General features: G+C 51.8%; 1 protein-coding gene and 1 long non-coding RNA gene across 4 annotated transcripts in view; one reads left to right on the forward strand and one right to left on the reverse strand.

The window, feature by feature from the left end:
• The window catches only part of LOC133231669 (uncharacterized), a 69,098-nt gene that overhangs the window by 12,480 nt on the left and 32,449 nt on the right, over positions 1-24,169 (reverse strand). Inside the window, exons 2-3 of one of the 3 annotated variants that reach the window (XM_061390063.1) lie at positions 6,182-6,231; positions 3,715-3,914 (exon numbers count right to left, since the gene is read on the reverse strand). The exons of the other annotated variants lie outside the window; for them this stretch is intronic. Coding sequence (XP_061246047.1) covers positions 3,715-3,914; positions 6,182-6,231 — 250 coding nt within the window. The remainder of the gene's footprint in view (positions 1-3,714; positions 3,915-6,181; positions 6,232-24,169) is intronic. 3 annotated transcript variants of the gene reach the window in all.
• On the forward strand, positions 8,062-11,238 carry LOC133231671 (uncharacterized). Its single transcript, XR_009731194.1, has 2 exons — positions 8,062-8,233; positions 11,066-11,238. It is a non-coding gene; the product is annotated as an uncharacterized LOC133231671 (long non-coding RNA).

Consider the following 24,169-nt stretch of genomic DNA (forward strand, 5'->3'; position numbering starts at 1 on the left):
TCCCCTCTTCGCCCAACTCGGAAGCTGTGTTTTTCCAGCCACGCTGTCCTACACACATGCTAACAGGCCCTGAGCACATGCACCCTCAGCCTTCCCACGGCCCCACGCTGCAAATCCCTCCCTTCCCCAGGCTGACAGCGGGGCCAGATGAGGCCCTCCTCTCTTCCCCAACCATGCCCAGCATGGTTTGCACAGCATCAGGTGCACCGATGATTAGGGGAGAGGTCGGGCTGACCTGCTCTGCAGCCAATCTGGCCAGAATAGAACAGGGAAGTGGCACGCCCTGACTGAGGCAGCGGCTTCCTGGTTCCCTGCAGGACCGGCTCCTGGAAGGGAGTCCAGGCACGGACCTCAGCCTGCTGGGGCTGGGAGTTCTGGTCCTCGCACAGGCACGGGCAGGGGTCACAGAACCAGCCTTCTTTGCCTCCGAGGGCCTCAGTCTCCAGCTCCAGAAAATGGAGAGAAGCAGTCCCTATTCAGTCTGATCTCACCCATCACTGAAACTTCCCAGAGATGCAAGGACGTGAGTGGGAGTAGGGGGCGGGAGAGGGGTGCCAGAGAAAGGCATCCCTATGCTAGGTACCACTATGATGGCTGCTCTGCAGAAGTGGGTGGCTGCATCCTGGGGACCCTGGGGCTGGAAGGACCTGTCCCCTTTCTGAAGCTGCAGAATTAGAACGCCTGTCCTCAGAGGAAATCCCCAGCAGAAGCCCATTCTATGAAGACATTAGGCAGAGGCCTGCCCTGCCTCCCTCCCCCAGCAATTAGTAATGAGGGAACCTGCCATTTACCGAGTGCTGGGCTGGGTTTCCGTGCCTCATGCTAATCCTCACAGTAATCTAGTCCTGCAGATCATTATCTTCTACCATGATCAGAGCCAGTTTGCAGACAGGGACAAGGAGGAGCGTGTGACCTAAAGGCTGTCCAGGGCCGTACCACATCCAGATGGCATGGCCTTCCAGGAGAGAGAGCGTGAGCCTGTCACATCTTCTGACACACCAGTGACTTGCTACCAGCTTTCAAGCCTGGGTTTACCCAGAGCCGTGTGCATCTCCACCTGCTCCCTGCACTGCTGCTGACCTGCTCACACGGCTCTGGGCAGCACAAAGGTACTTCTCTACCAGTCTAAGAAGCAAATGCTCTTTGCTTTAGAGCAACGCAACTCAGAGGATGGCCGAGACCACCTTCACCAGAGTCTTCCGAGCGGTTTGTGAAAACACCTATTCTCCACCTCACTGTTAAATCAGGATTTCTGGGGAGACAGCCTGGGAATCTGCATATTCACAGGATCCCCAGATCATTCTAATGACCAGGAAAGTGTGAAGACCACTCCCTTACAGTTTGGAGCCCTGGATTCTGATCTCAGCTCCATCAGGAACCAGCCAAGTGACCTTGCTTTCAGATTCCCGTCTGAAAAATGGGCATGGGTCTCCAAGATCCCTTTCATTCTTGGCATCCTCCGTGTCTGCCCTGAGTCTCCAGATGGTCCTGAGTTTCATGGACTGTTGAGCTGAGTTTCATGGACTGTTCAGTCCCTGGAGCCACCAATGTACACTGTGGGAACACATTAAAAAGAATTCCTGTCTGGCTGATTTAGGGAGATCTGCAAAAATACCTTACTTATCTCTGGCTCCAAGCCCTAAACAAATGGCTTTTGGATTACCCAGTGCCACCTCCCTACTCCCCTGAATATCCATTTTCTTCATTCCAGCCTGAGTCAACCAGGATTCTGTAAACATTAGGTCCACACACCTGGGCTCGATCAACAGTCATCAAACAAAGGCTCTGCCAAATCACCCCACAAGCCCAAACTTGCAGCCGCTCTGTCCCTCCTGAGGAGCTGAGAGCCGGAGACGCGTGGACCCTTTCTCCCAGCAGAGGATGGGTGTGAAGGCTGGGTGGGAGAGAGGGCGTAGCCAGAATGGCCCCAGCCTACAGGTGGGTTGCGAGTCAGCCAGACTTTAAGGGTGCGAGGCGACAGTGGGGCAAGTCCAGCAATCGCTGGGACCTTTCAAAAGCAGCTGGACATCCCCTAGTCCCATGGCTCCTCGATGCGCGCTGTGGAAACACCACGAGGTGTTCAGCCAGTGCTCAGGCACTGCTGGCCGGTGGCAGGCATGACTGTGTCAGCCTTCGAGGTTTATGAATCCTTGACCGAGGAGCCATGGGGCTTATCAGAGCTGCAGCCCACAGACACGGGATGATTTCAGACTCAAGCGACCTCTGTGTAGGGGAAACCTGTGTGCATGTGCAAACCAGAGAGAAAAGATTGACAGGAAAGGCAAGAGTGAAAAGCCGGCTTCCCCAGTGGGAAACATCTGTGAACTGTAGCCCATGACTGCCGATCCCAGCCCTTAAAAATAGATCATTCTCTCACTCTGAATATGCTGACTGCCCCCAAACGACGGTGCTTTCCATGTGCATGGCACTTGGCGGTCTCCAGGGCTGGGGGAGCCCTCTCCATTCGGCCAGGCTCTAGGCTGGGCCTGTGCCTGAGAGCGGGGGCTCACCTGGCACGGTGCTGGGCACTCCACCTCCACCACATCCTCACCACAACCCTACCAGGTAGGAGGCGTTATCCTGCGGACAACCTGCCTGAGCCCCACAGCCAGGAAGTGGCGGGGTCAGGATGCTACCCCACAGCCCAGGTTCCCAAGTGCTCACCACACGGTCACCCCACTTGTAATGGGGAGCCTTGCATGGGGCAAAGGGGGAAACGGGCTCCAGAAGGGCTAGGAACGTGGCGTCACCCCAGAGCAAGAGAGAAGCGCCTATGTGCACTGGCTGGGAGCGGGGAGAAAGAAAACAAGCGGGGGCCCCGCAGCTCTGAGCTGAGTGGGCATGGCCTGCCTGCCACAGGTGCCCCCGCCCGCAGGCGTCGAGGGCCGGTGGGGACCCTGCCCTGCTCCGGCTCCCACACCCAGCAGGACCCCCCTGTCTGGCTCTGGGCTCTTCAAGTTGGGTTTCCATCCCAACCACCCTGGGCAGCGTGAGTGAGTCAGGCCCGGGAGGAGGAAGTGGCCACGCTCAAAATCATTAACATGCAGGGCTGAGCTCTGGGCCTTTGTTCTTGAGCAAGGACTGTAGCATTTCACTTTCAGGAAGGAGCGGGGAGGGTGGGGCAGGCTCAGAATTGCACAACCAGAAGCACAGGCTCAGACACACAGAGGTCCCATGTGGAAAGTCTGCTGAGACGGCCCCGGACCCTGTGGAAAAATACAAGCCGACCCACAGCCCTCAGACACGGCAGGTCCACACAGAGAACACAGGCTCACTCATTCCTCGGCTTTTTCAATCAGAGAGGCCTTCCAGCAGGGATGAAAAGTGTTAGTCGCTCAGTCATGTCTAACTCTCTGCGGCCCCATGGACTGCAGCCTGCTAGGCTCCTCCAACCATGGGATCCTCCAGGCAAGAATACTGGAGTGGGTTGATACGCCCTCCTCCAGGGGATCTTCCCAACCCAGGGATTGAATCCTGGTCTCCTGCATTGCAGGCAGGTTCTTTACCGTCTGAGCCACCAGGGGTACATCGGGGCTTCTAAGCCCAGGAGGATGCAGACAGGCAGCAGAGGGGGAGGTGGGGATCTCGGGCCTCTGATCCCAGCACAGCAGGAACCCCAGGTCGGAGGGGGACAATGCCCCCCACATCCGGCTTGGAGGGGCAGCCCCAGCTCGGGGAGACCACCTCCCTATACGCCCCTCTTCCAAAACACACCATCCCTTCTCCAACCACGCGAGTATCTCCCAGAATCCAGGAAAGCACAGCAAACAGCCCTCCAGGGCGCCCTCCACCGTGAATATCCAGGTAAATGTTTCGAGGTGTCAGCTCTTCCCTGCAAGTCACATCTCCGCCACCAGCAGAGTGGGAAAGGCGGCGAAGCGAATCAATTAACTCTAGGACAGGGAGGACGAAGGCTGGGGAGGAGAGAGGAAGAGAGGAAAGTTAATCAACAGGGAGAAATCTGACTTTAAAAAGGTTAACACGACACAAGGAACTCCCCAGTGGTCCAGTGGTTAGGATGCTGTGCTTTCACTGCTGAGGGCATGGGTTCAATCCCTGGCTGGGGAACCAAGGTCCCTCAAGCTGAGTGGCCCCCCCAAAAAAATGTAATACAAATAAGAATAAAATGGCTTTCACTGAGCCTTCGTGTCCCTGGAAAAGTACCATTCATCCCTAGATCCTGAGGAACAGACCCCTTCTCCCCTCCCCACCTTGCAGGGGTCAGTCAGAGGCTAAGGGTTTACCCTGCGCCCCTCCTGCACCTCATTAGAACTTAACCTCCAGGCCCTCAAGGAAATTGGTAGAAATGAGACCCTTGTCCTTTGTCAATTAGAAAGAAAACAGCCCTCTGGGGAGATGGCCCTCCTCTTGGGGGGCCCTCTCGTGCTCTTAGACAACCCCTGTTCCCTTGGGGGTGGCAGCGAGAAGTGGAAAGGAGCCAGCTTGTTTAGGGAAGCCGCCTGCTCCCTGACGTCTGGCAGGGGCAGGCCACCCACCAGGTCCGGCTCACCCCCCTCAAAGCCCAGTCTGTTTGGAAAGGGCTTTCGGGGACAGGAAGCAATAAACAGAGTCAAGCGGCCAAGATGCAGGGGCTGATTATGCAGTTTATGGATTTTCCAGGCTTCTTTGTACTCTCCCACCAGCTGCCTGGGGCTCTGCAGAAAAAGGTGCTGGCAAAAGGCAGGCTGGCCTCGGCTGGGTCTTGCCAAGCGTGTGAGGGGACTGCATGCCTTGAGGCCCCGCAGGCTCCCCCTCGGAGCCCCAAAGAGAAACCCCGCCCACCCCATGTTACCAGAGCCTGGACACACATACGCAACTCACTTCCACGCAGCTCACTTCTCTGCCCAGTTCTAAGTTACTTCCTCACTTCAGAGGAGGCTGACTCCTGGAATTCCCAGAGGGGAGGATGTGCCTGGCCAGGCTGCAGCTTGAGCAGGGCAGGTGGGTGGCCCTCCTTCACCAAGCAGCTTGCAGCTCAGCTATTTTAGCTTCCTCGAGTGTAGAGCAACTGAGGAAAAGCCAAGACTGATGGGGAAGGTGATTTGGGGTTGCACGGCCTTCCCAGTGCCAAGGTCAGCTTGCATCTCCCATCTGGTGAGATGGTTGCCTGTGTGTGCAAAGCTGTGAGTGCAGAGGGCTTGTGGGAATTGTCTCTCGATACCCAGGAACTGAACACGACACAAGGTGCCTTGGAAAAATGGAGAGGCAGGCAGCACAGACCTCTGGGCCAGATGACATGAAAAAGCCAAGCGGCAGGGCCAGGTGTCCCCTGCAGCATTTTTGTCCAAGTGTCAGAGTGCATGCTTGTTATTTGAAATGCACAGCAAGTTGGAGGCCACCAAGTGAATACACACCCAGCACTAAGAAGCAGTTGTCTAAGAAGTAGGGTTGCACGAGGGGTTTGCTGACTACTTCATGCATCTCTGCATCCTTTGAAGTTGCTTTTTTTTTTTAACAAACATGCATTGTTTTTATAGTTAAAAATTAAGAATTTTTTTTTGTTTCATTTTTTTAAAAACCACTCATTTATTTCCTTTCAGCAGTGCTGGGTCTTCACTGCCTTCTCCAGCTGCAGCAAGCAGGGGCTACTCTCGAGATGCAGTGCCTGGGTTTCTCACAGCAGTGACGTCTCGTACCACAGAGAATGGGCTCTAGGGCCATGGCCTCAGTAGCTGTGGCTCATGGGCATGTGGGATCTTCCTGGGCCAGGGGTTGAACCCATGTCCCCTGCACTGGCAGGTAGACTCTCGAGCACTGGACCGCCAGGGAAGTCCCCCAAATTAAGAATTTTTTTTAAAAGATACGTTGCAACATAGAACGTGCAGCTGCTGCAGAAAATGGTTTGGTAGCTCCTCGAAAAGTTAAACCCAGAATTATCATATGATCCAGCTGTTCTGCTCCCAGGTATTCTCCCCGAAGAACCAAAAGCAGAGATTCAGGTATCTGAACGCCAGTGTGATAGCAACAGCATTCACAACAGCCCAAAGGTAGAAACAAGCCGGGTGTCCGTCACCAGATGAATGGATGAACGAAATATAGACTATACATACGGAACCGTGGAACTCAGCCACAAAAAAGGCATGAAATTCTGATACATGCTATAACACGGATGGACCCTGAAAACATAATATAAGCCAGACACAAAAGGACAAACGCTATATGACTCCACTTTATGAGGTACCTAGAACAGGCAGATTCCTGGAGACAGAAACCAGAAGAGTTTCCCAGGAGCTGAGGAAACAGGAGAATGGAGAGATACTGTTTAATGGGCACAGAGTTTCTGTTTGGGATGATGATCAAGTTCTAGAAATGGACAATGGTGAGGACTACACAATATTGTCTGAATACTGAATGCCACTGAACTGCCACTTAAAGATAGTTAAAATGGTAAATTTTATGTTATGTGCATTTTACTGCAATGACAATAAATAAAGATGCAAATCAGGCAGGACGAGGCACTGGGTTGCAGAAGAGACTGTGAGTCACCAGGCAGAAGGCGGCACTCCTCGGGCTGTGCAGAGAGAGGGCTATCAGCCCAGGAAATCCTGCCTACACAGAGGGGCTCTGTCCCCATCTGCACGGCGTGGGCCAGGGGACAATGACAGCCCTGTTGATGGGGACTGTTCACATGGTCTCCAGAATCACACATGCCACAGGGCTGGGGGTGGTGGAGAGGTGGCCATGCAGGGATGTTCCGTGGCACATTTGGAATAGTCAAGTTATGATACACTGCTGCTGCTGCTGCTGCTAAGTCGCTTCAGTCGTGTCCGACTCTGCAACCTCGTAGACGGCAGCCCACCAAGTGCCCCCGTCCCTGGGATTCTCCAGGCAAGAATACTGGAGTGGGTTGCCATTTCCTTCTCCAATGCATGAAAGTGAAAAGTGAAAGTGAAGTCGCTCAGTCGTGTCCGACTCTCAGCGCACACTAGGCGGTAGGAAACTGGGGGCAAAGTGGGGATAAGGGGACCAGATCAGCTGGTTAAGACCTTGATGCAGCTTCACTCCTCACTCAAAAAATATACCCATATATAAAACTCCAGAGAGATGGTGAAAGACAGGGAAGCCTGGCACGCTGCAGTCCATGGGGTCGCAGAGTCGGACACAACTTAGCAACCGAACAGCAACTAAACAAGAAATTAAAAGCTGTTCCTCATCCCCACCTTCTGAAGAAAGACAAAGATCCCTCTTACTTGAGCTGTTCAGAACAGGAAATAAGATCAAAACTGCCCGCGTGGGCTGCCACCTCCACCCTGCCCCCTGCCACCGGTGGCTCACAGGAGCGCTCTCTACCAGCTGCCGGGCGTCCACCCACACCGAGTTCTTTCTTCCCAAAAGGGAGGGGCAGAGGGGAGCACGGGCAGCCGCGGTGGGAAACCAGGGTCTGTGGCCTCTGACCACTGAATCCAGACTCAGGTGCCTGGTTCCTGAGGTCTCAGCCGCCCTTACTTCCAGGTGTACAAGGACATACAGAAGTCACATGTGGGGCACATTTATGGTCAATGGCAGCTCTGCCTCACTTGAGATAAGACTATTTAACCAGCAGACTTTGCTATAAAAAGATACCGCCTCCAGGGCCTTCCTGAAATGTGTCCTGTGTGCATACGTGCGCAGAGACGAAAGGGGAGCCAGAGGTTCTGAAACACCTTGGCCTGGCCGCTTAGAGCCTTCTCAGACACCCCCTCCTTCCAGAACTGTACTGCCCAAGAAGGTAGCCACTAGTCACCGTGTGGCAAGATAAATGTACATTATTTAAAATTAAGTAAGGGACTTCCCTGGTGGTCCAGTGGCTAAGACTCCACGTTCCCAATGCAGGGGGCCCAGCTTTGATCCCTGATCAGGGAACTGCAGCCCACAATACTGCAGCTAAGATTCGCGCAATGCAAGTAAGTCAGGATTTGCATGGCACAACTGAAAAGATCCCACATGCCACAACTAAGACCCAATGCGGCCACATAAATAAGTAAATTAATTAATTAGAAATTCAGTTCCTCAGTCACGCTACCACATTTCAAGTGCTGAACAGCCATCACAAGGCACAGCACACACATTAGAACATTTCTAACATCACAGAAGTTCTATCAGACAGTGCTGTTCCAGAACCTAAGAGAAGCAGGAAGCCCTGGTGTCCTGTAACTGGGGGGGCATTGTTACAATTATCTGGGGAGACCAAGGATGGTGAACAATTGATTCCCCGATGGAAAAGGCTTTCCACATCCTCCTGGGAAGGGGGCAGGTAAGTGCAAAGACCCCTTTCTCCTGGGCAGGCAGGGCTAGGGTGAGCACTAGTCCCTCTCCCTGCTGGTGGCTGTGGCCTCATCCAAGATCAAAACTTTGGCCCGGTTCCCATGGTGAGATCTGACGCCCAGGCAGGGAGAAGCAGGAGTCTGGCAAGGAGCCCAAGTCTGGAGTCAGCACCTGCAGGACCCTGGGCTCTCCAGGGCGAAGCGGGTGCTTGGCATTAGCAGGGCTCATCCACTGGCCCCTCTCCTGGGTGTGCCATATTGGTGGCCCTGGCTCTGCCTCTTTGGGCTTCTTCAGAGCAATGAGAAGGAACCAGAGGTAGAGGGTAGCTGAGGCAGGGGGTATGGATGTGAGAGTTGGACTGTAAAAGAAAGCTGAGCACAGAAGAATTGATGCTTTTGAACTGTGATGTTGGAGAAAACTCTTGAGAGTCCCTTGGACTGCAAGGAGATCCAACCAGTCCATCCTAAAGGAGATCAGTCCTGGGTGTTCTTTGGAAGGACTGAAGTTGAAGCTAAAACTCCAATACTTTGGCCACCTAATATGAAGAATTGACTCATTGGAAAAGACCCTGATGCTGGGAAAGATTGAAGGCGGGAGGAGAAGGGGATGATAGAGGATGAGATGGTTGGATGACATCACCGACTCAATGGACATGGGATTGAGCAAGCTCTGGGAGTTGGTGATGGACAGGGAGGCCTGGTGTGCTGCAGTCCATGGGGTCGCATAGAGTCAGACACGACTGAACGAATGAACTGAACTGAGGCAGGGGGTATGTGTGTGGTAAGGGGAGAGGGAGGGATGGTGCTCATTAAAAGGAAAAAACATCCTTTCCAGGAACCCAAAGGGCGAGGCCAAGGAAATGAACAGAAAGGGATTCTGAAAACACAGAACCTGGGCACTAGAGCCTGTCTCTCTGCACTAACCAGAAAGAGAGAAAGAGGTCCAGGCACCTCCCACCCTTGCACATGGCAATGGAAAATGGCTGAGGTATCTTCACTTCTGACTAACCAATCTCCTCAAAAATGTCCCCATTTGAGTCAAAGGGGCATCACCGTTCTTTCCCAAGGCTATTTCAGCTTTGGCCCCGAAAGTCAAACAAAATGAGCTGTCGATCTGCAGGTTTTCCTGCAAGCTGCAGACAGGGGGCTGGGGCTGGGAGTGGGGTAAGAAGGCAACCCCCACAGGGTGGGAACAGGTGGACATGAGGCCCAAGGGAGGACCTGTGAACAGGGCTTCTGAAACGAGCTCTGCCGCACAGATTCCTGAACAAGTTCCTTTTTCCTTCCAACCTTTAAAAAAAATATAAAACAGAGGACTTTCCTGTGGTCCGGTGGTTAGGAGTCTGTCCGCCCACGCGGGGGACACTGGCTCAACCCCTGGTCAGGCGGGATCCTACACGGTGCAGGGCAGCTTAAGCCCTGCAGCACAACTACTGAAGCCCGTATTGCTTCGAGCCCCTGCTCCGCGATGAGCCAAGCCACCATGACGAGAAGTCGCACACCGCGGCCAAGAGCAGCCCCTGCTCACTGCAGCCAGAGAAAGCCCGTGCCGCGCTGGAGACCCAGCACAGCCGAAAATAAACAATCAAGCAGATACAAAGAACTGCACAGAATGCATGTAAGTCTGACGAAGTATCACAAGGCAAACACCTTGCAACCATTCATGTCAAGAAACGAAACTCTACCAGCCGCTCCAACGCCCTCTCTGCGGACTACACACTGCTAGTGTGGTAATCACCTTCTTGCATTTCTTGACCCTCAAAAGTACATGCCTGGACACTATACTTAAGTCCTGCAAGCTGTCTTTAATGTCTATTTTAATCTACAGGTTTCCCCTTCATCCCTTCTTTCCCTGTAATTTATGAGTTGACAAACCCAGGTTGCATAACTGCAGACTTCCCCACTATCTGAAGTTCATGGAGCAAGCTTCCTTTTCTCCCTGAGCTGGAGTCACTGCTTCCTTACCAGCACCGCCCTGCTCATCTTCTGGCCCTCCTCTCACAATAAAGATAGACAGCCTCAGAGAATGTCAGGAAATGCTAATGATATTTTGTTAAACAAAGGATGCAGGATGCAAACTGATACATAGGGTATGCTTTCAGCTACGTAAAGGCAAGATGTGTAGGAAAAAGGAGCAGAAGGAAATATGCCCATGAATCAATAGTCGTCCTGGGTGGTAGTGGAATTCTGTGCCTGCCGTTTCTTTCTTCACTTCAGTTTAGTTCAGTTGCTCAGTCGTGTCCAACTCTTTGTGACCCCATGGACTGCAGCACACCAGGCCTCCCTGTCCATCACCAACTCTCGGAGTTTACCCAAACTCATGACTATTGAGTCGGTGATGCCATCCAGCCATCTCATCCTCTGTCATCCCCTTCTCCTCCCACCTTCAATCTTTCCCAGCATCAGGGTCTTTTCCAATGAGTCACCTCTTCGCATCAGGTGGCCAAAGTATTGGAGTTTCAGCTTCAACATCAGTCCTTCCAATGAACACTCAGGACTGATTTCCTTTAGGATGGACTGGTTGGATCTCCTTGCAGTCCAAGGGACTCTCAAGAGTCTTTTCCAGCATCACAATTCAAAAGCATCAATTCTTCAGCGCTCAGCCTTCTTTATGGTCCAACTCTCACATCCATACATGACTACTGGAAAAACCATAGCTTTGACTAGATGGACCTTTGTTGGCAAAGTAATGTCTCTGTTTCTTTCCCACATTTCCATAATGAGCATATAACAACAAGATAGGAGACAGATCACTTTGAAACATTTTAAAGAGTGCTCTGAAAGTGTGGCTTGAGATCAAATGTGTCACTCTCCCTTCACAGGACCACCTGGCTCTGCTCTCTGCTCCCACAGCCACCATCAGTCCAGCTCGGACCCTGAGCATCCCAAGCCTGCCTCCCTTGATGCCTCCTGGCTTCTCTGCCCATGTCCTTCCTGCTTCTCTCTGTGCCGCCTACAGAAGAACTCATCTAAAACACGCCAGGTCGCTTCCCAGCTCCTCGGGCTCTCTTTTTTTCCCTGCATCAGCTGTCACCACAGTCGGTGAGCATCGGGGTCACCTGCAGGGCTTGTCAGCACACACTGGGTTCCACCCCTCACGCGACTGCCTCAGGGACCGCAGGGCAGCCGTCTGCACCTCTCCTCTGTCCTCACAAACAAGGCCTGTCCAGCTTTCAAGACCCGGCTCAGGGTCCTCTTTGCCAGGAGGTGGTCTCTGGAAACTTCAGCCAATATTGATCCCTCTCTGCTCTTCCAGGTCAGCCCTAGCGCTCAGAGCCATCTGGAAGAGGAGAGAGTGCACCGAGTGGCTGTAACGACGGGCAAGGTGGCACTTCATCATTTGCTGTCTCCCTCCATCAGACCAGCTCCTCCGGGCAGACCCAGGGAGGGACGTCCCAGGGTCCTGTGCCACCCAGGGGGCGTTCTGCATGTGCCAGGGGAACTGGGTCTGTTTCATTCATAGGCACCCCAGTGACCTTCACGCACAGGCTGCTAATTATTTCCTCATTCATTCACTGTCAGGCAAAACACACTGAGTGAGGACCTACTGTACACCAGGATACACAAGATTTAAAAAAAAAATCGCTTTTCTTTACAAAGGCCAAGAATTACAACAGTGTGAGTTAGAACAGAAAGGGCTCTGTGAGGAGCCCTTCCAACTGCAGCCCAGAGACCGCTGCGCAGACCACCTCGGCCGGAGAGGCAGGTGTCGGTGCTGCCAGGAAACACACAGTTGCGGATGCACCCTTGCACAGCCATGGGGGAGGCTTGGCCGCCCATCACAGGCTCCGTTGTCCCCCAGCTAAGCCGCCCTGGAGTCGGGGCGAGGATTTATGGCAGATATTGTTAGGAGAACAGATGTCCAGGCAGGCGGGCAGAGCAACTGGGAACAATGGTCGTGACTGTGCCAGCCTGAGCCCCTCTGGAGGGAGGCAAGAAGACCCTGCAGCGTCTGAGGCATTAAGTGCCTGAGGAGCAGGCCCCCAGCCCGTTTCTTCAAACACCTGGGGCGCTGGGCCCTTAGGCCCTCTGCCCAGGGGGACAGAGCTAAAGACACCGTGGACTGTAGGGCAGGTTCCAGCTTCTCCATAACCTTGGACAACATTTCCTCCTTTGTGCCCCAGTTTCACTATCTAATAACACCTTTTTAAACAGTGGTAAAGCTAAGACTTCAGGCTCCCAATGCAGAGGGCCCGGGTTTGATCCCTGGTCAGGGAACTAGGTCTTACATGCTGCAACTAAAGACCCCACATGCCACAACTAAGACCGAGCACAGCCAAGTAACTAAGTAAATATTTTAATTAAGTAAATTAATTAAATAACCTTAAGAAAAAAAAATTTTTTTGAGTCTTCCCTGTAGCTCCAGTACTCTTGCCTGGGAAATCCCATGGATGGAGGAGCCTGGTGGGCTGCAGTCCACGGGGTCACAAAGAGTCGGACACGACTGAGTGACTTCACTTTCACTTTTCACTTTCATGCACTGGAGAAGGCAATGGCAACCCACTCCAGTGTTCTTGCCTGGAGAATCCCAGGGACAGGGGAGCCTGGTATGCTGCTGTCTATGGGGTCACACAGAGTCAGAAACGACTGAAGTGACTTAGCAGTAGCAGTAGCTGTAGCTCAAATGGTAAAGAATCTGCCTGCTACACGGGAGACCCAGGTTCGATCCCTGGGTTGGGGAGAACCTCTGGAGAAGGGAATGGCAACCCGCTCCAGTCTTCTGGCCTGGAGATTCCCCATGGACAGAGGAGCCTGGAGGGCTATAGTCCGTGGGATCACAAAGAGTCGGACACGACTGAGCGACTAACACTACTACTACTAAGACAATTTTTTTTAAGTAGCAAAGCCAAAAAACAAGATGATAGAGATCCCTGTTGGAAAAATAAAAGGAGAGATGAAAACAAACAATAACAATGCCACTCTGTAAAAGCAAGAGGTCGTACAAGGAGGTTGGGAGGGATGACCCATCATGGGCGCCTTGGGGCGGGGAGCCCCGGATGCACTCAGGGTCTGCGGCGCTGGATCCTCAGGTGGGGGCCGGGCGTGCAGCAGGATCTCAGGGAGCTTCTGAAAGGCAGAGGTCCCGGGCCCTCCACTGACTAGTGGCACACAATCCTCGTCCACCAAACCCCCAGCAAGTCAGAGAGGCTTGAGGTATTCTGAACCACTCACAGTTAGGAGACACGAGCCCAGAGGTGGGGATAAATCATTCTCTAGAAGAGGAGGAGGGGAGGGGTCTCAGCCTCAGAGCAAACCCCAAGGGAGCCCGGAGCCCAGTGGGCACCAAGAAGGACCGTCACAAGCGAAGCGCCCTTCCTTTCTGCTCCCCACTCTAGAGGTCTGCTTCTGGAGAGCAGACAACCGCTCCTCCTTCTGCAGGCTCACCGGCCCTTCGGCACCTGCTGTTTCAGCCACTCGGGGCCAAGTGCTGGGCTGCCCCTTCGTCCAGCCACCACACTGTCCCAGCACACTTCCCTAGTCCTGCGCACTTAATGCCTCGGCCCTAACAGATGCACCCTGCTCAACTGCAACTTTAGGATTCAGAACACGGGCCTCCTTCTCCAGGAAGCCTTCCCAGATGCACTCCTTGGCTCACTCCCACATGGCCTGCACCCGTTAGGTGCTCACTACACCATTAAGATGGCAGCACTAGTTACATGATATCACAGTTACCAATGTGCCCACTAGAGCCTTGGTGGCTCAGATGGTAAAGAATCTGCCTGCAACGCAGGAGACCTGGGTTTAATCCCTGGATCGGAAAAATGCCCTGGAGAAAGGAATGGCAAGCCACTCCAGTATTCTTGCCTGGAGAATTCCACGGACAGAGGAGCCTGGCGGGGTACAGTACATGGGGTTGCAAAGAGTCAGACACGACTGAGTGACTAACCTTTCACTTTCACTTTCAACGTGCCCATTGGTGGCCGTAACAGAGCAGGCTTCTCTTGGTCTTATTCAGCTCTCTGCCCCCAATACCTACTTCAGTGCCCAGCATAAAACAGGCAGCAATATGCACAGGCAAATCTCATTTCCAATGGCAACCCACTCCAGTACTCTTGCCTGGCAAATCCCATGGATGGAGGAGCCTGGTAGGCTGCAGTCCATGGGGTCGCTAAGAGTCAGACACGACTGAGCAACTTCCCTTTCACTTTTCACTCTCATGCATTGGAGAAGGAAATGGCAACCCACTCCAGTGTTCTTGCCTGGAGAATCCCAGGGACAGGGGAGCCTGGTGGGCTGCCGTCTCTGGGGTCGCACAGAGTCGGACACGACTGAAGCGACTTAGCAGCAGCAGCAGCACTTTATTTCATTTCACAGATACTGAGGTGATTCTTTTTTTTACAAATTAAAGGTTGTGGCAACCCTACAATGAGCAAGTCTATTGGCACCATTTCTCCAACAGCATTTGCTCATTTTGTGTCTCTGTGTCACATTTTGGTAATTCTCACCATATTTCAAGCTTTTCTGTTATTATTGTATTCGTGATGGTGATCAGTGATCTTTGATGTTAATACTTTGGCTGAATGCTCAGATGACGGTTACCATTTTTTTCTGCACTAAAATACTTTTTAATTAAGGCATGTGCATTGTTTTTTTAAAAGATATAATGCTATTATGCACTTAATAGACCACAGTATAATGTAAACATAATTTTTATATGTCCTGGGAAACCAAAACACATGTGTGACTCACTTTGCCATAATATTCATTTTACCGTGGCGGTCTGGAAGTGAACCTACAACATCTCTGAGGTCTGCCTGTATATTTATGCAGATCGGGAGAAAGGGAGGGGAGGAAATTTAAAGTCAAACAATGGAAAATTTTTCAAAGCGCTTGGGAAATTAGAGCAAATATTTTCTTAAGCACTGCCTATGTGCCATGGAGAAACCTAAGACACAGGGAGGAAGGGTGCCCACAATGGCAGAGTTGGGTCAGAACCCAGGCAGTATGGCTCCTCCTCTCAACTCTCTGCCACGATACCGATGGTTCAAAGGAAAGATAGAGTAAAATCTGGGAAAAAAAAAAAAAAAGAGCTCCCTCTGCAGTCCTTGCTCCTGGGCTAGGGGTTCACAGCAACTCCACACGTCACCCTTTGGACAAAGCACAGTTCGAGGCTACCGTCCACGGAAGCAGGAGCAGTTTATGCTGAAGGTCTCCCAGTGAGGTGCCAGGGACCCTTCTGCAGCCTCTGGGAGAGTCTGGGAATCAGCGGTTCCAGCTGGGAGCTCTAGGAGGCCTAGAACCAGGAACAGGGCCAGTGCCACCCAGGGCCTCTGTGTACCTGCCCACCTGGCCCCTCGGGGCCCAGAGACAGGCTAGTCGGAAAGATGGCTCAGCAGCCCAGGGGGCTTCACTCAGGAGAAGCTGTGGAGAAAAGCAAGAACTCCTGCGGCTTCAAAGTGGGCAGGAAAGGACCTTTCTGGAAGTCCAGTAGTTAAGACTCTGCTTCAACTGCCAGGGGCTCAGGTTCAATCCCTGGTCAAGAAACTAACATCCACCCACATGCTTTGGGCACAGCCCCACTCGTCTCAAAAAAAAAAAAGGTAGGCAGGAAAGAAAATATATTAGAATCAACCAGAGTGACTGAAAACGAACCATACGCCAGGCACTTGCAGAGGTGCGTCCCCGAAGGATTTAATTTTCACACCCACCCAGTGAGGCGGCTGTCATTCTCCTTGTCTTACCAACAGGACACTCAGGCCCTGTTCTGCTGGAACGCGTGAGTGAGGAGGCAACCCTGCCAGATCCGGGCATTTGACCGAGGCTGAGTGAGAACGTAAGGGTCTCTGGGTAAAGCTGCAAGGATACTTGGTCTTTGTTCTCTCTCTTCAAGATAGAACAAAGAAAACGGGACTTAGACTCCGGAAGAAACTTTCTTGACTGTAAAGAGGGGTCAGAGAGAACACTTCCCGGGAGGGACCCCTGAATGGTGCTTCGCTCCAGCAAGTGCCTTTCTGCAGGCAGGAGACCGGACCACCTGGCCTCGGTCACCACGAGGCCACTGACATGCTCGGAGGTCTCCTCAGACAACTTGGCTCTAGCTCCAGTCTCATGGGAGGCTCTTGGACAACGTAAATCTGAGGTTAAATTCATCCTTTGCGGGACTTCCCTGGTGGCCCAGTGGTGGAGACTCTGAGCTCCCAATGCAAGGGGCCCAGGGTTCAATCCCTGGTCAGAGAACTAGACCCCACGTGCCACAATGAAGAGCTCGCATGCCACAGCTAAGACTCGGCACAGCCAAATAAATAAATACTTTTTTCAAAAAACGCTTTGCGAAATTTGACAAACAGATGGGGTAGAAAGTTCTGATATTGAAATGACGTGTGGAGTTGGCGGTTTTAGTCAGTGAGTATAAAGTTGGCACGAGTGTGGTACTGATGGATAGAAGCCTCCTGTTTCGCCTGTTGAATAACATAGTTCGTCAAGCCAGCAGTGACCGAGATGACCATGGGAGTGTGGTAGGCAACCCGCTCAGGAAGCCCCGTCCTGTGTGGGCACGCCCACTGGGAAGTCTCTGAGGACACAGAGCCCATCTGTTGTTGTTCCCTGGTTGCTCAGGCCAACGCTTTTGCCTTGGCCTGGAACAGAAGTCTCCCCTAGTAGGTCACGATCAGTCCTGGAACACAGGACACCCTGGGGGCGGGGGGCCGGGGGGCCTGGATCACACACGGGATGTTCAGTCTAGCCTAGAGAGGGGTTCCTGATTCTGAAGTTTCATGTCAAACTACACAACTTACTGGTTTGAATCAAACACAGAATTTACTATTCACCATCGAACAATCATATGACAGTGATTTTGCAGTTTACCTAGATGTGGGGCTTCCTTAAGGGGTCCCAGGACCAAAGGGGTTCAAAACCTCTCCACCCTCTCGCGAGAAACCAAGCCCTGGAAAGATTAAAGCCCTCACCCAAAGTACCTGCCAGCAGGAGCGGCCTTCCCGCCAGCCTCCTGTTCCCAGTGGCCAGTAGCCACCTCTGAGTCGAGGGGGCCCGGGGTGGGGTGTTGAGTGTCCATAAACCACAGCGTACATGCTCCACCCGGGACCTCATGACACTCACTGCACCCCCACACAGGTCAGGCCAGGCAGGGGTCCCCGACTGGAGGACTGACCCTATGGTCCCTGGGGGAGGAGTCCCCCACTCCAGGAGCTCCAGGACGCTGCAGGTCCTCCTGCCTGGCCCCCACCTTTCCCTTTGATCCCAAAGAAGGTGGAGAGCAAAGAAAAATCCCCAGTTGGCATTGATTCGCCCAAAGCAAGAGGAACACAAAGGCTGCGCCTGTTTCCATGGAGACGCGATCAGTGAAGCAAAGGAACAAAACAGAGCAAGAAACACAAACCGTCACCACCTTCCGGGCTTGCGTGATCGATGTCGCTGGGCCAGAGCCCTGACAGGAAGACACTGGAAGAAAGAAGGGTAATCAGAAGATCAGCAGCCAAACCGAGAGCGCTTTCAGCTGCTGTGAGGACGCGGTGGCCTGCCCCCACCCCACCCCGCCCCGCCCCGCCCGCCCCCAAGCCTACAAATTAGCCTGGCCCCCACTCTTGAGAAAGATCCTGAACAACAACAAAAAATCCCAACCGAAGTCCAAAGTGAGTCATTATTCACTTTACAAAAGGATTCTTTGCTTGACAAAGAGATTCCTTGAAAGGGCCAGATCCCAAGGTGCACAAGGAGCATTGCTTTGTTTCTTTATTTACTCCTCTGGGGCGGAGGAGAAGAGACTAAGCTCCAGCTGAAAGTCGGTTTAGACAAGATGACAAAATTCCTGCGGGGAAGGCACAGGGGGTGGAGTCGACTCTGCTTCTAAAACATTTGCTGGGAGAGGCCCTCGGGAAATCCAACCAGGGCAGCTTTCAGATAGAAGGCTTGAGAGCCTGTGGCCCGTCCCCCAGAAAGGACCCAGCCAAGCCGGGGAGATCGGGCAGCAAGGCTTCCAACAGGTCCCCACAGGGTGGACCCCAGAGCCCTCAGGCTGCAGGGAAAGTGGGGAGCAATCAGGGGCGGCCTTTCCCTCTGGGGGAGCAAGAAGGCAGGAGGCCAGCAGGGAGCTCAGCAGGTGGCAGGGCCCGCTCTGACCTTTATCAGGTGACATCCGTGAAGCGCCTGTGTGTGTGTGGTGCCATCCCAGGGAGGGGCGCCCTGCCCTCAGAGAGTCTCAACCAGGCCTTCACGCCACCCCGTCTTTTGCTTAATTCCTTCGAGGAACAAGTGTAACCACGGCAAGACTATTTCCTGAGCGTGCCCACTAGCCATTGTCTCCTGTACCCCCTCAACCAGCCCATGAGAGAGACACGGTCGTTGCCCATTTACCCGTGTGCAGACAGGCTCAGAGAGGCACGTAACTTGGTCACACAGCTAGTAAGTGACAAAGCCAGGATTCAAAAACAAAGGTCTGCCCAACTTCAAGGTCTCTGAAGGCTAAATGCCTGCCGCATCAGCCTGTTTCACAGACAAAGATGCCAAGGAGGAGAGAATGTAGGTGAGTTGCCCTGAGGCAGGGGACGAGCTCAGAGGACCAGTTCTCCTGACATACCCAAGGCGGGTTTGCTTTGTGATCGCTCCCCTGGGATGGCACCCAGCTTTTCTGGTGGGGTATGTGGACTGCTCGGGGGCCATGAAACCACTCAGCAGGCCCAGGCTTCAGAGTACCTCTCTGCCACTCAAGACTGTAGCATCAATGCCCCCGCTAGCTAACTGCGAGGACCTGGGAAGAAACACGGGCCAAGGGCCAGGGTTGTCACCAGGGAGACCCTGGGAGGTTCGGGCTCAGTCCCTGCTCCACCAAAGATTCCCAAAGAGCCACAGGCTTTGAAGTGAGCAATGTAATGTTCACAGAGCCACAACCCAGGGTAGCCTCTCCAGGAGGCATCTGGTCAATGGTCTGCCCATCATGGTACATCTGGGAAATTTAACTCCCTGACATGGCAGGCCTTCAGGGAATCAATTTCCAGAACCTCCACGCCCCCATGGTCTCCTTCCGTATCGATGTGCTGGGAACCATCTGAGCCTACCAGTTCTCTTTTGAGGTAGCCCTCCTCAAGACTACCCAAAAGGCCGGCCCATCCCCACAGCCATGCCAGCTTTACCCTGGCACTTTGACCTGACAGAAGCCATGAAACAAAGGGACAACTCAAGAATGCAGTGCTCCTGGAAGGCGTCTCCTGAGGATGGACACTGAGAAGGGAGCTGGCCTTATCTTACCAAGACCGACTACCATGCATAACCATCTGGTTATTCCAGGATTAGAGTTAGGAAGCAAGGAAGCCAACACAGGGATGCCTGCTTAACACATTTATTTGAATCAAACAATGGAGTCAGACTTTTTCTAACACAAAGCATGATTTGGCTCATCGTCTAACAGCAAGATCTGGCCTTGCGAATTAAGAGCTACAGCAGACATTTTCCACAACCGTTGTGAACTGAATTTGCCATTCTAGGCTTTCATGAACATATATTTGAAGAATATGACATACAATAAGCCTGGAAATACTCTCTACTTAAAGTTATGAGAAAAAAATGCTTATGTGAATTTTTAAGTGTATAGGCCTTCCCAGGGGGTACAGTGGTAAAACAATCCACATGCCAGTGCAGGAAACGTAAGAGACTCCAGTTCGATCCCTGGGTTGGGAAGATCCCCTAAAGTAGGAAATGACAACCCACTCCAGGACTCTTACCTGGAGAATTCCATGGACAGAGGGGCGTGGCGGGCTACAGTCCAAGGAGTCACAAAGAGTCGGACATGACTGAACAACTGAACACACACACTCATAAGGGATATAGTTTTTTTTTGTTTTATAAATTTTAAATTATAAATTTAAATTATAAATTTTATTTTATAAATTTATTTTATATTTTGTTATTTTATAGTATTTTTTTTGTATTCTTTTGACAGCTGTGAAAGCAAAAACAGTTTTAAGCCTGTGCCTTTCCTTCCCTGGAGCCATACTCAGAGGCTATGCCTTCCACACCACCCACTGGGCCATGAGTGTAATCGATTCTCAAGAGAAGGCGGCTGCAAGGGACATGACAAGCATTAGACCTAAAACCTGGGTATAAGTTTATTTCTGCTACTTCTTAGCTGTGTGGATCTGGTAAAGTTACACACAATCCCTGACATAAAGTTACTCATAAGCTCATGGGAATAATGCCGTAAGAGACATATTAAAAATCCTGATATGGTGATAATGATAATATTAAATGAATAACAGAGAAACGCACTACACAAATAGCCCCAAATAGTAGCCAACCAGCAAGTGTTTTCTGTTTGGCTTGCACAACGCTATGGTCTTTGTCTCCAGATGATGCTAATAACTGGTATTTACTGAGCATCCACTGTGTGCCAGGCACTGGACTAGGTGTTTCACAGGTCCTAGTTCATTTCGTTTTCACATCAGTCTTATGGATAGCGCGTCCTTCTCATCTCCCCAGTTTACGAGCACAGAAAGCTTACATACTTGCCAAGCTCAGCGAGCATTTAGGGTCCAATGTGTGTGCGTGCTACGTCGCTTCAGGTGTGTCTGACTCCTTGTGAACCTATGGACTGTAGCCCGCCAGGCTCCTCTGTCCATGGGATTCTTCAGGCAAGAATACCGGAGGGGGTTGCCACGTCTCTTTCCTGTGACTCCTGCATTGCAAGTGCATTCTTTACCGCTAAGCCACCAAGAAAGCCCTTAAGGGCCAATGAAAGTGGAAGAAGTGAACGTGTTCGTCACGCAGTTGTGTCTGACCCTTTGCGACTCCATGGACTACAGCCTGCCAGGCTTCTCTGTCCAGAGAATTCTTCAGGCAATACTGGAGTGGGTAGACATTCCCTTCTCCAGGGGATATTCCCAACCCAGGGATCAAACCTGAGTCTCCTGCATTGCAGGCAGACTCTATCATCTGAGCCACCAGGGAAGCCCACAAGGATCAGTGGGTCTGTTCAATTCTAGAGCATGTGCTGTCAACTCACCCTACTCAAAGGGTGGTCTCCAACTGGCAGTGTCTGCACCGAGACCCTCTAAGAAATGCAGGATCCCAGCCCCTACTCCATAACCTACTGAATCAGAATCTGCGTTCTAGCAAAACTGATGCATGATTCCTACCCCATGCACATCCAAGCTAGAGACACACTGCTCTAAACCACCAGCCCAGCTGATTTACATCTTGGTTTTATCTTGCTGAAGGTAATGTTAGAATATTTGCTTTCTCCACATGCACACACACACACAGCTGGCAATTAAAGCAAGCAAGATAGTTAGAGATTACAATAATCCATCAGTAACACATGCTGAAGAATTGATGCCTTTGAACTGAGCTGTTGGAGAAGACTCTTGAGAGTCCCTTGGACAGCAAGGAGATCCAACCAGTCCATCATAAAGGAAATCAGTCCTGAATATTCATAGGAAGGAGTGATGCTGCGGCTGAAACTCCAATACTGTGGCCACCTGATCCAAAGAGCTGACTCATTGGAAAAGACCCTGATGCTGGGAAAGACTGAAAGTGGGAGGAGAAGGGGACGAAAGAGGATGAGATGGTTGGATGGCATCACAGACTCAATGGATGTGAGTTTGAATAAACTCCGGGAGTTGGTGATGGACAGGGAGGCCTGGCGTGCTGCAGTCCATGGGGTCGCAAAGAGTCAGACACAACTGAGCGACTGAACTGAACATATGCAAAATCCATGTTTTAAAAAGGGCTAGGAGGACTCATATCAAAGTGTCATCAGCAGTTACCTCTGAAGAGTGGTGTGAGATGGGGAGAAGAGGTGGTCAAAGGGGGACCATTTGAATTATTTGAAATTTTTAATGAAAGCAATGGAGTTGTATATTGGTTACATAATTTTCTTAAAAGCATGCTTTAAAACACACTCTGGGGGACTTCCCTGGCAGCCCAGTGGTTAAGCCTTCACCTTCCAATAGGTTCTAACTCTGGTTGGGGAGCTGGGATCCCCCATGCCTCGTAGCCAAAAAAATAAAGAACTATAACAAAAAACACATTCCAGATCACTGGAAATTGATGGTCTTTCATGAGATATGTCTACAGGAGGCAACTGATGGTCCCCTGGAAGGCCAGGAAGGGGGACCCTAGGGAAGTACGATGGAGGAAAAGGATCAAAGAATCTGGAATCAAAAGATCCAGATTCAAGGCCAGGCTGTGCCCTGAATTTGCCTCAGGACCTCAGGGCCCCCACTTGGCATCTCTTGGCCCGTGATTTCCCTGCATAAATGGGGGTGCCCCCCCCACACCCTTCTGGGCTCACAGAGTGGCTGCAGGGACCAATCGTGCATCAACATGCACCAGAGGCCCATGTGAAGGGCAGGGTGCTGTGTTTCTTGAAAGGAAAAGCCAGGAAAGAAAGCAGTGAAACTTCCCCCTCATCCATTCCATTCCCCAAACACAGACAGTCCATGACTTTATAAGGAAGACACACACAGTAACCTGGATTTAGCGTCCGTGGGAGCCCCAGGCTGATTTTCAAAACCTTATTCGAACTTAAAAGTTAGGTTTGGATGAGGTTCAAAACACAAAAAGAAAGGGCTATTTCTCATTCTCTCTGCTCCTCGCCAGGTCTCTCTGCAGGCTCAGGGCCGGGGAGGCGGTGTCAGGGTTCCTGCTGGGTCGTGGATGCTCCACTCTGCCGGGCTCTCCATGCCTTCCCAGCATGGCTCCAGCACTGGCCCCCAGCTGCTCGAGGGCCCAGAGTTTGGCTCTCTCTGGCCGATGCCTTAGTTTCCCCACTTTTATCTTAGAACTCAGCTTTGCAGAACTGGAAAGAGCAGCGAGTCCCCCCTGAGGGAGGAGGGGTGGAGTTTGGGTCCACAGGGATAAAGGGATTTGTTCCGACCCGTACAGCTAGCTTAAAATAAATAAGGGGGGTCAGGTTCTCTATGACCTTTGGCAATATGCCCTTTTCCTTAAGATTTTCCCATCGTTCCTTTGCAACATGTCTGTCACTGACCTCACCCCCAACCCCTTTCTCTAAGAGACTCACAAATCTGAGGACTAAAAGCTGGTGTGCTTTCCTCAAACTGAACGATCCTGAAACCACACAGTCTGAAGGTCTCACTGAGACTGAGAAAGAAGAGAATTCCCGGCCAGATTTTCCAAGAACCAGGCCCTTCGAAATCATTATGAGCTTCAGTTACAGTGAAGTCACTGCAAAAGAAGCCTCCAGGCAGACAGTTCCAGCCACAATACTTACATGACCTAAGGCTCCTAACTTTACCTCTCTGACCCTCAGTTTTCTCAAAGCCTCAGGTTTGGGAAGAAGATTCCAGATAAGAATAAAGCCTTTCATGTGGAGTAGGAGCTCAGTATATAGCAACTCTAAGTGTTACTATCATGATCGTCTCATTCAGGACCATCCATCCCAAAGACAAGATTCTGTCTACATCAGTTCTCCACTCCAACTTCACATCAGAATCACCTAGGAAGTTTTGGGGTTTTTTTTTCTTTTTTAAAAATGCCAATGCCTAGATCTTATCCTCAGTGATTCTGATTCAGTGGTCTGGACTAGGACCTAGGGAATCAGTTCCTTTTTCACAGCTCTCCAGGTGATTCCAGTATACACCTGTGGTTGAAAACTGTGCTCTAATCTGTGTTTCTCAACCTTTAACATGCACACGAATCTCCTAAGGGTCTTGCTAAAATGCAAGTTCTAACTCATTAGAGCTTTGGTCTGAGGCCTGAAGAGTCTGCATTGCCATCTAGCCCCCTGGTGACGCCACTGCTACTGGTTCATGGCCTCAGGAGGAATGGCACTCAAAACTCAAGGTCTTGGGCAGATGGCTGGAAAGTTTATAAGATTCTTCTCTGGAAGTCTCAAAGGCAAGCTCTGTCTAGCCAGGCTAGAGCTCACAGCCTCCTGAAAGCAGACAGCCAACTAAATGGCCTCAGACTGGGGCACAAGGACTCAGAACCAGAGGCTGTCCCCAAACGACTCT

The sequence above is a fragment of the Bos javanicus genome, chromosome 19, assembly GCF_032452875.1.
Source record: "Bos javanicus breed banteng chromosome 19, ARS-OSU_banteng_1.0, whole genome shotgun sequence".
Taxonomy (NCBI): Eukaryota; Metazoa; Chordata; class Mammalia; order Artiodactyla; family Bovidae; genus Bos; species Bos javanicus.